Genomic DNA, 15,086 nt, shown 5'->3' with positions numbered 1-15,086 from the left:
ATACAATTGAGACAAATATAGAAATCATTAGATTTTCTGAAACAGTAAATCTTTAACATTCAGTAGACTTAAACCATTCAACCATGTTCAACTGTGAGGAGGAAAAGCTCAATGTATTGATCCAGAATCATTCTTTGCCTTTAGAACTTTGTTTTATGAACAAAAAATATTGGAGTCATGGGGAATATGTTGTATGTTCTGTCTTCTTTCCTACCATACCTTGACAAGTAACCCTTTGTAAAGATGAGATGGAGTAAAGCTCCTCAGTACTACTGGCTTGTGGGAATTCTCTCTTTTCTTGGAGTGGTCCTCAACATAGTGATGATGAGGTTGCATGTGCTAGTACATATCTTCCATTCCTAAGGGATAAAATTAGAGTGATGATTCATGTAGCTTCATGGCCAAACCCTTTCCTGCCATGCCCACAGCTCCTTTGAGAGTTTCTTTTAGCACAGGCCACCATGCCTTGCATGTGACCCTGATTGAAATGGATATAGATGTCTAATGGTAAAGCAGTTATCATAGTCTCAGTAGCTTTGAGGTATGCTGGCTCCAGAATTCTGCACAGCCTCACACTACATAGAGACTAGCCAAATTGATCAGACTTTTTCTTCTTAGAAGTTTGAACTTTACTCTTAGTTCAAGGGGGACTCTAGTACTGTAATTCCTACTCTTTTTTTAATGGGACAAATAAAAAGACATGTTATTCTGAATAGCAGGCTTCAAAATATATAAAGCAAAAAAAAAAAAAAAAAGGAAGGCACACATGAGGAGAAATAGACAAATTCACCATCATATTTAGGGATTTTAACAGCCTTTCTCAGTAACTGATAGAAGAAGAAAAGGTAACAATATAGAAGATATGAACTGCACTATCAACCAACATGATGTAATTGACATTGGTAGAATACTACCCTCAGCAACTATAGAATACATATTCTTTTCAGGTGCCTATGCAGTGTTCACCAAGGTAGACCATATACTAAGCCGTGAAACAAGTCTCTAATTTCAAATGATGGAAATGTAGAGTATTACATTCTTTGGCAATAATAGGAGTAAATGGGAAATCAATAATAAGATAGAAAATCCCCGAATAGCATACTTCTTAATTTTTCCATTTATCAAAAACAAAATCACAAGGAATATTAGAAAACATTTGAAATGAATGCCAAATTAAAAATAGAATGAAATTATGGGATCCCTTGGTGGCGCAGCGGTTTGGCGCCTGCCTTTGGCCCCGGGCGCGATCCTGGAGACCCGGGATCGAATCCCACGTCGGTCTCCCGGTGCATGGAGCCTGCTTCTCCCTCTGCCTGTGTCTCTGCCTCTCTCTCTCTCTCTCTTTCTCTCTCTCTGTGTGACTATCATAAAAAAAAAAAAAAGAATGAAATTAGTAGAATGCAGCTAGAAGTTTGGGAAAATTTTTTAATATTAAGTGTTTATTTTAGGAAAGAAGAAAGATTTAAAATCAGTGATCTAAACTGAGGGCTTTAGGGCAGCCCCGGTGGCTCAGCGGTTTACCGCCTGCCTTCAGCCCAGGGCGTGATCCTAGAGACCCAGGATCAAGTCCCACGTCAGGCTCCCTGAATGGAGCCTGCTTCTCCCTCTGCCTGTGTCTCAGCATCTCTTTCTCTCTCTCCGCCTCTCTCTCTCTCTTTCTCTCTCTCTCTGTCATGAATGAATAAATAAAATCTTAAAAAATAAAATAAAATAAAATAAAATAAAATAAAATAAAATAAAATAAAATAAAATAAAATAAACTGAGGGCATTAGACATACTTTTTTTCTGGGAAGAGCCAGATAGCAAATATTTTATACTTTGGAGGCATGTGAATCTGGTATATATATATATATATATATTTGTATATACTTTTTTTTTCTCAGCTATTTAGAAATGTAAAAACCATTCTTGGCTGGAGAGCAGTAAACAGATTCTGGGCCTGACTTGGTCTGTGGAGTATAGTTTTCTGAACCTTGATCTATGCCTCCATCTTAAACTTCTAGAAGAACAAATGAAACTTAAAGCAGAAGGAGGGAGGTAAAGATAAGAGTCAATTAAATAAGAAATGGACAAAGAATTGAGAAAATCAGTGAAGGCAAAGTGATTCTTTGAAAAGATCAATAAAATTGATAAATCTCCAGCCAGACTGGTGAAAAAAAAGAGAAAACAAATGACCAAAGTGAGGAATGAGAAGTTGACATTTTTACAGACAATAAAATAAAACAATATTATGTATACCTTAATGCTAATACATTTGGTAACTTAGAGGAAATAAACAAATTCCTTGAAGGACACAAACTATCAAATATCAGAGGTCGCAGTATAACCGGAACATCTCTATATCTATTGAAGAAACTGAAGTTATAGTTAAAAGCAAGAAAGCTTTATGTCTAGATGGCTTCATTGGTGAATCCCAACAAACATTTCAGGAAGAAATAGTAACAATTCTATGGGAACTTTTCCTGAAAGTTGAAGAAGAGGCAACATGCCTCAGAACATTTTATTAGGCTAGGATTATCCCCAGACAGTCACTATAAGGAAAAAAAAAAAAACATGAAAAACTACACACCAATATCCTTCATGAATGTAGACAAAAATGCCTAACAAAATATTAGGAAATAGAATTCAGTAATATATGCAAAGTATAATACATCATGACTGAGTAGGGCTTATTTCAGGAGTGGAAGATTGGCTTAATAAAAAAAAAAAAAAAAATCAGTTAATTAAAAGGCCGAAAGAGAAAAGCTGTGTGATTATCCCAATAGTGTAAAAAAAGCATGTGAGAGAGATACCCATTTATGATTGGGGGGAAAACCACACCCAATTCTGTAAACTAGAATATATAGTAAACTTCCCCAACCTGGTAAAGGGAATTTATGAAAAATCCACAGTTAACAAGTAAGTTTGGGAACAAGGCAAAGGTGTCTGCTCTTATTACTTTTATTCAACATTTTACTGGAGGTCTTAGCCAGTGTAGTAAGGCAAGGAAAAGAAATAAAAGACATGCCAAGTGGAAGGAAAGAAATACAGACGTTATGTTCAGACAATGTGGATTGTATTTGTAAAAAATCTTAAGGAATGTACTTCACAAAACCACTAAAATAAGTGAGTTTACCCAAGTTGTAGACTACATGGACAATACAAAAAAAAAAGTTGTATTTGTATATAATAGCAGCAGACAATAGGAAAATGGGGAAAAAAGACCATTTGCAATGGATCAAAAAGCATGAAACACTTAGGGATAAATTTATGTGCAAGACCTTTACACTTAAATTACAAAACATTGCTGAGGTAAATAAGTAGAGAAATATATGGTTGGGAGATATTTTCCAGTGGTCTTTTCAAGTGAGGCAGTGAGTGTCCTTTTAAATAACCATTCCTAGGATGTTTGTGTAGTATACAGCCTTGAATGATAGATATAGTGATTCCTAGGGCAGATTTGCTTGTTGTGCAGTATAATAAAGATAATATCTTCCTGTGGACAAAAGGGCAGGTATGCTTCGGCCCATTATAAATGAATCAGGTACTCTGAGCTCAGGGTTATTATTAGTTGTGATACAAACCCTGTGCCTGCACATCATCTACTTGGGCCTCTCCATTCACCCTGTGGGACTTGCCAGCAACTGGAAGAACTCATACACACACGATGCTCATGTTCCTATGTCTGTACCTAGGACAACTGTAGTCTGCCAATATCTGTGAAATGGTAACAGGGTACTTTGTTAGTTTGCAAAGAGAGTCTAAAATCTCAGATCCCTCACAGTTCTTGGCAGTTTTGACCATGAAAATGGAGTGTTGACAGAGACCTAGCTTTCTGAAAGAGGAGGATGATAGCCTGGTGGGTTAGGTTAGGGGATATGAAAAGACTATGGCATTTGGTAGTGAATGCTCTCACTCAAGTGGTAGGCAAGGGTGGCAGGGGCAAGGGGAAAAAGTCTTCCAGTATTCTACCTCTTAATGTATATTTAGGGGCTGAATTGAGAGCCCAAACAGTGCTTTGGTTGTTGTACACTCAACTCTGTAGCTCCAGCTGAAAAGCAGTGTGGCTGTAGCCACCGGGTTAAGGAATCCCCAAAGCTGAGATAATGGTGTCAGAAATAGGACACCAGAAATGGTGTCATGGGATATAGAATTTTGGGTGTATTAAAAGTTTGTTTAGTTGAGTTGTAACTGTGAGTACTTGAAACTGAAAGTAAATGCACTGCCAGGCCACTATCTCCTTCTGTGACTTGACTTCTCCCTCATCCTGCATCTTCAGATGCTTTAAGAAGAAAGATTAATAAAGCTTGGGCAAAGATCTGCCGGTCCTTAGTGGGGGACTAAAGGCCATATCCACATGTCCAAATATGCTGGGGGAACTTCAGGGAGAGCAGGGAGTCAAACTTCTATGGTTGTGTTGGGTACTGGTACCCAAGTCGTCATCCTGCCTTGTTCTGTGGGGGATAGAGTGTGTTAGAAGCAACTGATGGGGCTTGGACAATGTTTGCAGTAGGGAAAGGAAGCTAGTACGGCATTGTGGGTCAGGCCCTTTGTTGTTATATACTGTTTCTATTGCTGCAAGTATAATTGGTGTTGATGTTTTTGCATGCCTATTGTAAATTCCCATAAATATCAGAGGAGATTCGGATCAGAAAGAGCTGCATGTAGAGAAGTGCTAGTACTTTGGGGTCTCAAAACACCAATGATTCCTTTTAGCTACAAGTTATTGTGACTGGTGATTTTATTTATTTATTTTTTAAAGATTTTATTTATTTATTCATGATAGTCACACAGAGAGAGACAGAGAGGCAGAGACACAGGCAGAGGGAGAAGCAGGCTCCATGCAGGGAGCCCGATGTGGGATTCGATCCCGGGTCTCCAGGATCACGCCCCGGGCCAAAGGCAGGCGCCAAACCGCTGCGCCACCCAGGGATCCCGACTGGTGATTTTATAGTGTATATAAAGAATTTCTCCAACTCAGTAAGAAGACAAAAAAGCCAGTATTGTTTTAAGGAGGAAAAAGATTTTAACAGTCTTTTCGAAAGAAGATACACAAATACACTATGTATGTGAAAAGATGCTCAGCACTGTTAGTCATCTGGGCATTCCAAGTGAAAACCACAATGAGATATCACTTTACACCCAGTAGAATGGCTGACAATACCAATTGTTCATGAGGATGTGGAGCAGGTGAAACTCTGGCACTTTGCTGGTGGGTGTATACAGTGTTGGGAAATAGTTTGGCAATTTCATGGAAGGTTAAAAGTAAATTTACCTTATAACCCAGCAAGTCCACTTCTTGGTATTTATTCAAAAGATATGAGAATATGTACCCATAACAAACTTGAACTTGAATGTTCATGGCAGTGTTATTTATAAGAGTCTCAAACTGGAAATAATTCAGATGTCCAGTCATGGGTGAATGGATGAACAAATCATGGCAAATTTATATGATGGAATATTACTCAGCAATAAAAAGGAACAGAACTCCTAGTAAGTGAAGAAATAAAGATAAATCTCAATGCTCAGGGAAAAGGTTAAAATTATATAATTCCTTTATGTCATGAGTATATAATAAATGATTTCATTTATGCGAAGTTCTAGAATGGGCGAAAAGTTAAAACCATAGTGATAGAGCAGATCAGTGGTTATGTGTGGTGGAATTCTTAGGGTAGGGGATTGACTGTAAAGGAGTAGACTTGTTTTTTCTTTGTTTAAAAATACCAGTGTAAAAATTTAAGGCAATGCAATTTTGTGATTGAAATTGTGAACTTTGGTATTATAAAACATATTCTGGTTTTGAGTCTGGGCTCTGTCATTTATTGGTTATGTGACCTTGGGCAGATTATTTAACCTAAGTTTCTTCATCTGTAATATTGGAGTGGTGATGATACTATCTCAAAATTGTTGTGAGGATTGATTATGCCATCATAGGTATATAGCAAGCAATTGATAATGATTAATTTTGGCACTATTTATATTGGCCAGTGCTAATAATTGTAATTTGGTGCTCATGTCTTTTAATCTCAGAATGGGTATTGCAATTTTGTGTGTTAAAAAAAGGGAAAGGAAAAAGTTGCTGATTAGGTTTCTGTGCATCTTTAGTGTTGTATGGGCAAATAACAGTATTATTTAGTCATGAACACGATGTACTGTCTTTAATATGTGAAGGTAATGGTACTGACTCCTTTATTGGAAGTTCTGTATAACCTTTAGCTAAAAGCATCACAACTCTGGCTTGTTCATAATTTGCATTATTATTATTACTACCACTTTTTTTGTGATGACTTTTACACCTTTTAAATTGTTTCCTTTTTGACATTTTATATGGCTAAGGATAATTTGAGAATCATTCCAAGTAAAGGTGGGTTTTTTTGGTCTGAAGTTAATTGATCAGACTTGAGCCAAGTAAGTCATTTAATCTGCACTTGCTGAGATGGATTACTCTACAATTCCTTTAACATTAATTTGAGTATTTAATGGATTTTTATAGATGGCAAACTATCCTCATCTTAGGACCTAGCTCCGTGGAGATTAGAAGATCTTTTCCAATATTTGTTTACATTTAAATCTTTGTGTGAATCAGCAGTTTTCAAGTCTATTAATAGGAAAAAAATAACTGGCAAGAAATAAGATGATCAGACATCTCAAAGACTAAAGAGTTTTTATGAGTGGGCATTGGAAAGGATTTTCCTGTAATTATGTGACTTACTGTTGCTTGAATGCAGTATACTTTTGGATTGAGATACGGCAAATGAGAATATTTGCTTCTAGTTTTGTGTCCCATTTGACTTATATTTCAGATTCTTGAAGGCTGAGAATATGTTGAAGTGGTTTAAGCCAAATAGGTACCAGGAATATCCTTCATTCAATTATATATCAGTAATAAATGATTATTTTGTCACTTGCCCTTTTTTTGAATAATTTTATTCTTCAATGTTTTGAAAACTAGTAATTTATTCATTTTCAACTTTTATTGCAGCGCCTGATCAACTTTCTAGCAGGAGAACGATCATGGAGGTGGTGCCAGCTGAGGTGAATAGTTTGCTTCCAGAGGAGATAATGGACACTGGTATAACTTTAGTGGATGATGATAGTATTGAGGCTGTTATTGTTTCATCCCCAATTCCCATGGAGACAGAACTGGAAGAAATTGTCAACATAAATTCTACTGGTGACTCTACAGCCACGCCCATTTCCACGGAACCAATCACAGTGTACAGTAACCACACTAACCAAGTTGCAGTGAATACCACAATTACTAAAGCAGATTCTAATACCACAGTGAAACCAGCTTTTCCAAGTGGCCTTCAGAAACTTGGTGCTCAGACTCCTGTGACTATATCAGCCAATCAGATTATTTTAAACAAAGTATCACAGACATCAGATCTTAAACTTGGCAATCAGACCCTTAAACCAGATGGACAGAAGTTAATTTTAACAACTTTGGGCAAGTCTGGTTCACCAATTGTTTTAGCACTACCCCATAGTCAACTACCCCAGGCTCAGAAAGTTACAACTCAGGCCCAGTCAGGAGATGCTAAATTACCACCGCAGCAAATTAAAGTAGTTACCATTGGAGGGAGGCCAGAGGTGAAACCTGTCATTGGTGTCTCAGCATTGACCCCAGGAAGTCAACTGATTAATACTACAACTCAGCCCTCTGTGTTACAGACCCAACAGTTAAAAACAGTACAGGTAAAAAAAAAAAAAAAAAGGGGGCTTATTAATTCAAATGCATGTTAAAAATTAAATTGATTCACAGTTGTGTTTGTAGGGTGATTAAATGCATAGTTGTTACCGAATTCTTTTGAATGTTGCTTTTAGTAATTGTGTGGTTTCTTTTTTGTAAAGTTTGATATGTCTAATGCTTTGAAAATGTTTGCTAGAGAACTTAGAGCAAACCTAATTTTTGTTACATTCCAACTTAGTGTATTTATAGCTCTTTACTCATTTTTAAATGCATTTTATTCTTAGTAGTAGTTTGATTGCAAGTATGCTCTGCTGGTATAAAGATACCAGAGTTACTGCTGGGCTGTCAAAAAATCATACAGACATAATTTTCTCAGTTAACAGATGGCCAAAGTCTAAGAAAACTTGCTGCTCTGAGAAATCCTTGGAGCCAGCAATAATACATACTAGCCCGTGTGTGCCACCTCTTTGCAGTTTACTATCCACTGCCATTACTCATGTGTGCAGTGTGGAAAAGGCAGTGTCACATTCTGGAAGGTAACATGTTGGCTTTCGAATTGAACCAACTGGATTTGAGTCACCTCTGTGCTACCCTAGCACCTGTGGAACTTCGGATTGATTACTTGTATTTTCTCTGAGTCTTTTACTTTAGCTGAAAGATGGCTATTTGGCCATGATGAAATACATAGTAAAAGCTAATACTTGATGTAATTCTCGAAACTTTCTGGATCCTTCAAAATGGTGCCTATTATTAGTATGAATAGGATCCTAAGATAGAAGGTTAAAGGAATATATATTAAATGGTTCCCAGTTTTTCATGCTCAACGAGGCCTTTTTAGGTCACCACTGCTCTTAAAATAAAATGATCAGTGTAAGATCAGGAAACACAAATGCATTCCCTGCTTGAAAGATTCACCTTTCAGAACAAAAGGAGCATGCATAACTTAGAGAACTGATGCAAGTATATAATGAAATAGGAAGATACAGAGAACTATCCACACTCAGCTGATATTAGAAATAATGATGTTTTAGTTGTTATGTTGGCAAAATAATTAGAAACATTTTTCATGGGATTTTTTTTTTTTTTTAGATTTTGTTTTTTGTTTTTTGTTTTTTTAGATTTTGTTTTTAAGTAATGTCTATACCCAACATGGGGCTTGAACTCACAAGCCTGAGATCAAGAGTTGCACCCTCTTCCAACTGAGCCCAGCCAGGTGCCCCCTCATGGTCTTTTTACTTAAGCACATTGTATGGTTTCTCAAATCTTCTAATTTGCCCATGTCCCTCCTACCACTATTAAATATTTAGTGCTCTTTTCTTTTTTTTTTTTTTTTAAGATGTTATTTATTTATTTGAGAGAGAGAGTGCGCGTGTGCATGAGCAAGGGGGAGGGGCAGAAGGAGAGGGAGAAGCAGAAGCAGACTCTGCTGAGCCGGGAGCCCAAAGTGGGGCCAGGACCCTGAGATCATGAACTGAGCCAAAGACAGATGCTTAACTGACAGCCACCCAGGCACCTCTCTTTCTTGTTAATTATCATGTCTCACTTATTTCTGACTTCCTTTTACTTCTTTTGATGAAAATCTCTTGAATGAGATATACTATCACCATCAAGCATTTTGTCCTCAATTGTTTTTTAAATCAGTTTTGAAACTTGTTTTTAGTAGTTTACCAAAGTTGATCTGGCTTTGGGGAGGAGGATCATGACCACATTCACAATAAATTGATAATGAAAACCAGAATGTCATTTTTTTTTTCATTTACTAGAGCAATATATACTATTTCATGACCAGTTTACTTGTATCCACAAGTTTTCTACTATAATCCCCTAAGTGCTGACAGTGAAAGCAAACACTGGGGTCTAATTCCTATAACTTCTTTAATTATTGTTACTTTTATAAAATCTGATTCTATTTATTAAAAAAGAACTTCTATTTATTTTTTAAATTAAATTAATTTATTTATCTGAGAGAGAGAAAGCACGAGTGGGGAGAGAGAGAAGCAGGCTCCCTGCTCAGCAGGGAGCCCCATGTGGGGCTCAATCCCAGGACCCTGGGATCATGACCTGAGCTGAAGGCAGATGCTTAAATGACTGAACTACCCAGGAACCTCAAAAAAGAACTTTTACTTTAAGCTAACAAAAACAAAAGACACCCCATTTATAATACTGTTCCCCTTGTCCAGTTTTTAGGCAACTCAAATCTTTCAAACTCAGAAGTAACCTACAAAGCTCTAAAGCATAGAAAAAAAACAAGAAGCTACACATTTATGTTTCCTCTTTAGGCACCAGAATATTTGGTTTAGTATTATACGGTGTATATGATTCTCTGGTTTTTTTCCCTAGACAATCCTCAGCGTTGTCTTAAGTTTAATCAGAGTATTGAAACTGTTAGGGTATGGACAGCAGGTAAGGGTGGAAGAAGGAGACCCATCTTGAAAAATGAAGGAAAGAGGTGACAGTTGAGGCCAGAGGCAGTAACAAAGAGGTATAGTTACACTTAATTACAGATATATAAACAGTTTCCCATGTTTTGTATGCATAGTATATAAGAGTAATTAATAACTAACCCTCTGGAACAACATAACTCCTTATTAGTTCCTGAATCAATACAATACAGTGCCAATAATTACCTGCATGTATTATTTGATCATATATTTGGCTATCTTATTTGTGAATTTCCTTTTTTGATCCATTTTTGTCTTTATCTGCTGATTACATAAATTTGTTAAAAGTGGCAATTTATGCTTTGTTTTATTTGATAAAGTAATTTCATTCTAGAGTAGCTTAGAATTTAATAATGCCAAAAGTATGGTTCTTTGAAGGAACTATAAATTGTTATTTTCAGCATTATGCCACTAAAGAAACATAACCACAAGGGCAAATTGGAATTATTTAAATGAATAATTAATGTGCTTTTGGTTGTATTGTTTACATTTTTTTCCTGATTGGTAAGTATTCATATAGTCATATGATTGTGAAAATCAATTAAAAATACGGAAGTACTCTATGCTCCTAATCTTTATAGTTAAGAATATTAAAAATATATATATTTATTACAAGATACGGGTTTCTAAGAACATCAATACTTTTACCTTTTGAGATTATTTAGCAGTAAGTCAATAGATAATATATTCTGACATTTTAGAATTTTCGACTGGTAAACACAGTTGGGAAATATATTGCCTTTATGTCTCCCATATTGCCTCAATTTTTTGAAGAATAGCCATGCATTTATTTGGGTATATCAGTTTTGGAAGCTGAGTAATTATTTTAGTATAGTAATGGATCTCCTTGTTTTTTTAAAAAGTGATTTGTGGGCAGCCCGGGTGGCTCAGCAGTTTAGCTCCACCACCAGTCCAGGGCATGATCCTGGGGACCCGGGATCGAGTCCCGAGTCAGGCTCCCTGCATGGAGCCTGCTTCTCCCCCGCCTGTGTCTCTGCCTCTCTCTCTCTCTGTGTCTCTATGAATAAATAAATAAAATATTTTTTAAAAATGTGATTTGTAATTTCACTTATATTTTGATTTGTTAGTCACATGTTCTGAATGTAAGAAAGTAATATATTCTAAGTGTTAAGTAATGTGTTATTTAGTAATATAATTTGAGCACAAAGCCAATACTTAACGTAGTTCTGTGATCCATTGCAGCTTCTAGTATATTTCTGCCATTCAAATTGACCATGTTTATTCATTTAAGTCATTATTTCCAATATTAGCACTTCAGGGCCTCAAGTTTTATATCTGACAAAAAATAAGATTAATATTTAATGTCTTCCCTATGATAACTAAGTTTTTGCTTCTTTTAGAAGAAGCTATATCTTTGCATACGTTGATAATTTCAGTATTAAAACATTGTAATTCTGCCCTCCTTGACTTTTTTTTTTTAATTTTATCCATTTATTCATGAGAGACACAAAGTGAGAGAAGCAGAGACATAGGCAGAGGGAGAATCAGACTCTTTGCAGGGAGCTCAATGTGGGACTCGATCCCAGGACCCCAGGATCACACCCTGAGCTGAAGGTAGACACTCAACCGCTGAGCCACTCAGGTGTCCCATACCCTCCATGACTTGTGCAGAATTTTAGTTCAGGTCAACAGCATGCCAATATAATTTAAGATCAGGGATGAATATAGACCCTACCTTCAAAGAATTGATAGTCTAGTAAAACGTATTTTAGGAAATAACATTTATAGCAGCTTTGCCTTTAGAATAGTCTTTGTTTTGCCAAACTTGTCTCTCTTTATCGTAGGGCATTAACTTGTTCAGTTCTTTGTGTATCTAACCCTGATATATATATATACACACCCACACATATATGTATGTGTGTATATATATGTGTATATATATATATATAGAGAGAGAGTGCTAAAGATCTAATCAATAAGCCTGTTTTTACTGTGTATTTATATTTTGCTTCCAGGGGACAGTGTAATTACATTTATAGGTGGCTTCATGTTTTGCATTATGCTTTCGTAACTGACTCTATATTTCTATTATTGGATAATTTGTTATTTTGTGAAAAAACATTGTTGTGTCATAGTGTTTTAGTATTGTTTATTATTAAATAAGTATTATTAAACATTTTTAAATACTCATTTGGTTTTCATCATATGCATATTATTCTACAGACTAAAATAAAGATTTACAATAAAATGCAAAGGTATTGCTATATATTGGCTCAAGATGGGACCGTATTAGTATTTTGATGAATGGCTGCATTTTAGATGTTTTTAACATGAATATTCAGATATATTCTGTTAAATTAGCTGGTTCCATATGTATTTCTATATATCAATCTTCTGTTTAATTTTGATTGAATAGGTGTTTTACAGAAACAGATCATCTTCATAGTTATTTATATATTTCAGATTGCTAAGAAGCCTCGAACACCAACCTCTGGTCCAGTAATCACGAAGCTGATCTTTGCAAAACCAATTAATAGTAAAGCAGTTACAGGACAGACAACTCAAGTATCACCACCAGTCATTGCAGGTTATATTTCTTTATAGTTTATTAAGCTATATGTTTACCTTCTATTTAGGTTTAAAAAAGGCTATTCTGCCGTCTTGAAGTGTTTTAGTGCGACAAGTAGGGTTATTATTATAAACCAAACTAGTTAATAAGAAATGTGACACTTATTAAATGTGTGCTTTGAGCAAAATGCCTTATCTCAAAATTAGTCCATTAGTTTCGTCGTCTTGGGTTTTGTTTTTTGTGTTTTTTTTGTTTGTTTTTTTAACCATGAAATTAGCAAAGTCTTAAACTCCAATAATACTAGCTAACATTTATCTAGTGTTTACCAGGTACCTTGCACTATTCTTAGCTTTTTACATATGGTGACTTAAATAGTCTCTGGGCAATCCTGTGATGTAGGTACTAATAGCAGTCCCATTTTGCCAGTGTGGAAATGAAGGCTACTCAGCTAGTAAATGGTCAAACTGGGGTTTGAACCCAGGCAGTTTGTCTCTAGAGCACATGTAGTTAAGTTTAATAGTTTTAAATTAATACACAGAAGAGTATAGTATTTCATGGTTTCTGTTTGAATTTTTGGTTTCAGAGTGTTAATATGCTTTATATACAGTTTTCTATGAACAGAAAATTGTTACAATGGTAGTAATTACTTAAGTGATAACAGAATTTTAGGTGTATTTACCAGCAAGTTCCTTAGTGAGATCCAGTTCTCTATTATTATATACTTTAAAATTTGTCATCACCAGTAAGTGGAACACTTAAAATCTTGACTTTGAGTATTTCATTCTCTTCCGTTTATCTGCCTTTATATCCTCAATCTAGGAGTTCTTTGACTTTGAAATCTATGATCCATTAACCTTTCTGTTTTCTCATTAATAATCACCTGCTTCCTGTCTTCAGATTCTTCCTTAATCAACATGGAATCCGTGACCCATAATTACCACTCCTGTGCAAATACCCTTCTTATTTTTTTTTCCCTTTCTCCTTCTATAATAGCTTAGCTTACATCCAACTCTCTTCTTACTCCTTGCCTGGAAGGCAGCTCAGTACTTCTAGAGACAGACAGCCATGGAGACTTGTCTTTAATTCAGAGCTATACTAACATGACTCAGAGCTATACTAACATGACTCTTCACCGGTTAGGAGCTCATTTCTAATTTCCATTGTGTTAAGGGCTTATGGAAGTACCTCTGGGTGGTAGACTTGTCTAGAGACTTTTAAATGCTAATTACCCATTCCTAGAATGTATATTCTTGATGAGGGTACTTCAGATGTTAACTAACCATGGAGGAGAATGGGAAGGGGTATGTGTTAAAACCACCTACTGTTTTTGATCAATTTACAGTGTAACAGTAGACAGCTCTGAAGGCAGTGGCAGTGATCTGTCATTTTCCTGAGGTTCTGAATTGTATATAGGGAGGCTTCTCATTTTAGCAAGTGAAAGGGGTCATAGAAAGATTGTAATTTGAGAATAGTGTTTGGTGATGAAATTTCTCTTTTGGCCTTCAGCAGAGATTTATAATGTTTATAGGAGGCTGGTGCCTTGATGCTGTCATGGGAGGCAGGTATAACCCCGGAAGAAAGACTGGAACAGGTTTGGATTTGGAGCTGGTTGAGGAATTGGGCTTCAGTTGGCCAAAAGTAAGGAAGGTTTTGGATATATTTATGAAAAAGGGACCCCTTCCAGTCCTCTGGAAGGTTTTGGTGGAGAGGGTTAACTAAGAAGAATGTCTCAATGCAGTATTTTTTACTATTGAGTTTGAGAGAGTCCCTTAAATTTTTTAATTATGTGAGAAAATTATATATGCTAAATAGTTGTAGTGTTTGCGGAAATGTCTGAATGAATATTTGGTCAGTGCCAAGATTTCATGTTTTTTACATTTGACTATGATGATGCCATTGCTGGGTCTTTGGGTCATTTATATAATGTGTTTGCACACCTTTTTTTTTTTTTTTTTTTCATGGTAAATAGGAATTTTCTTGTAATCTTTGATCTAACTGAGAAGTGTTATTTTATTTTATTATTTTTTTTAATTTTTATTTATTTATGATAGTCATACAGAGAGAAGGAGAGAGAGGCAGAGACACAGGCAGAGGGAGAAGCAGGCTCCATGCACCAGGAGCCCGATGTGGGATTCGATCCCGGGTCTCCAGGATCGCGCCCTGGGCCAAAGGCAGGTGCTAAACCGCTGCGCCACCCAGGGATCCCCTGTTTGCACACCTTTTAATTATAGGCGGATTTATTGGCCCCACCAAAATACGTATATTTCTGTTAAATTTCATTAGAATTGTTGTCATTAAGTTCAGTTTGAGAGCTAATTTCTACTGTCAACTGGTTCATTATTTAAAAGGCTACTTTTAAATTCATATGAGCCAAATTTTAAACCACTGAAGTAGCTTTCCTGGTGAATTCTCTTAATCACAAGGAGACTCTATAATCTTTCT

At 36.0% G+C, this 15,086-nt stretch overlaps 1 protein-coding gene across 8 annotated transcripts in view; it reads left to right on the top strand.

Annotated features, from left to right (window-relative positions):
- The window catches only part of LIN54 (lin-54 DREAM MuvB core complex component), an 87,347-nt gene that overhangs the window by 21,199 nt on the left and 51,062 nt on the right, over positions 1-15,086 (top strand). For 4 of the 8 annotated variants that reach the window (XM_072810177.1, XM_072810174.1, XM_072810173.1 and 1 more), the window contains exons 2-3: positions 6,963-7,015; positions 12,539-12,662. In XM_072810177.1, the coding sequence (XP_072666278.1) occupies positions 6,995-7,015; positions 12,539-12,662 (145 nt within the window). In that variant the 5' untranslated portion in view covers positions 6,963-6,994. Of the gene's footprint in view, positions 1-6,962; positions 7,679-12,538; positions 12,663-15,086 lie in introns of those variants that run through there. The other 4 variants (XM_072810171.1, XM_072810170.1, XM_072810172.1 and 1 more) reach the window with 1 other exon arrangement.

Source organism: Canis lupus, chromosome 33 (assembly GCF_048164855.1).
Source record: "Canis lupus baileyi chromosome 33, mCanLup2.hap1, whole genome shotgun sequence".
Classification (NCBI taxonomy): Eukaryota; Metazoa; Chordata; class Mammalia; order Carnivora; family Canidae; genus Canis; species Canis lupus.
This window is presented reverse-complemented; position numbering and strand designations above follow the sequence as displayed.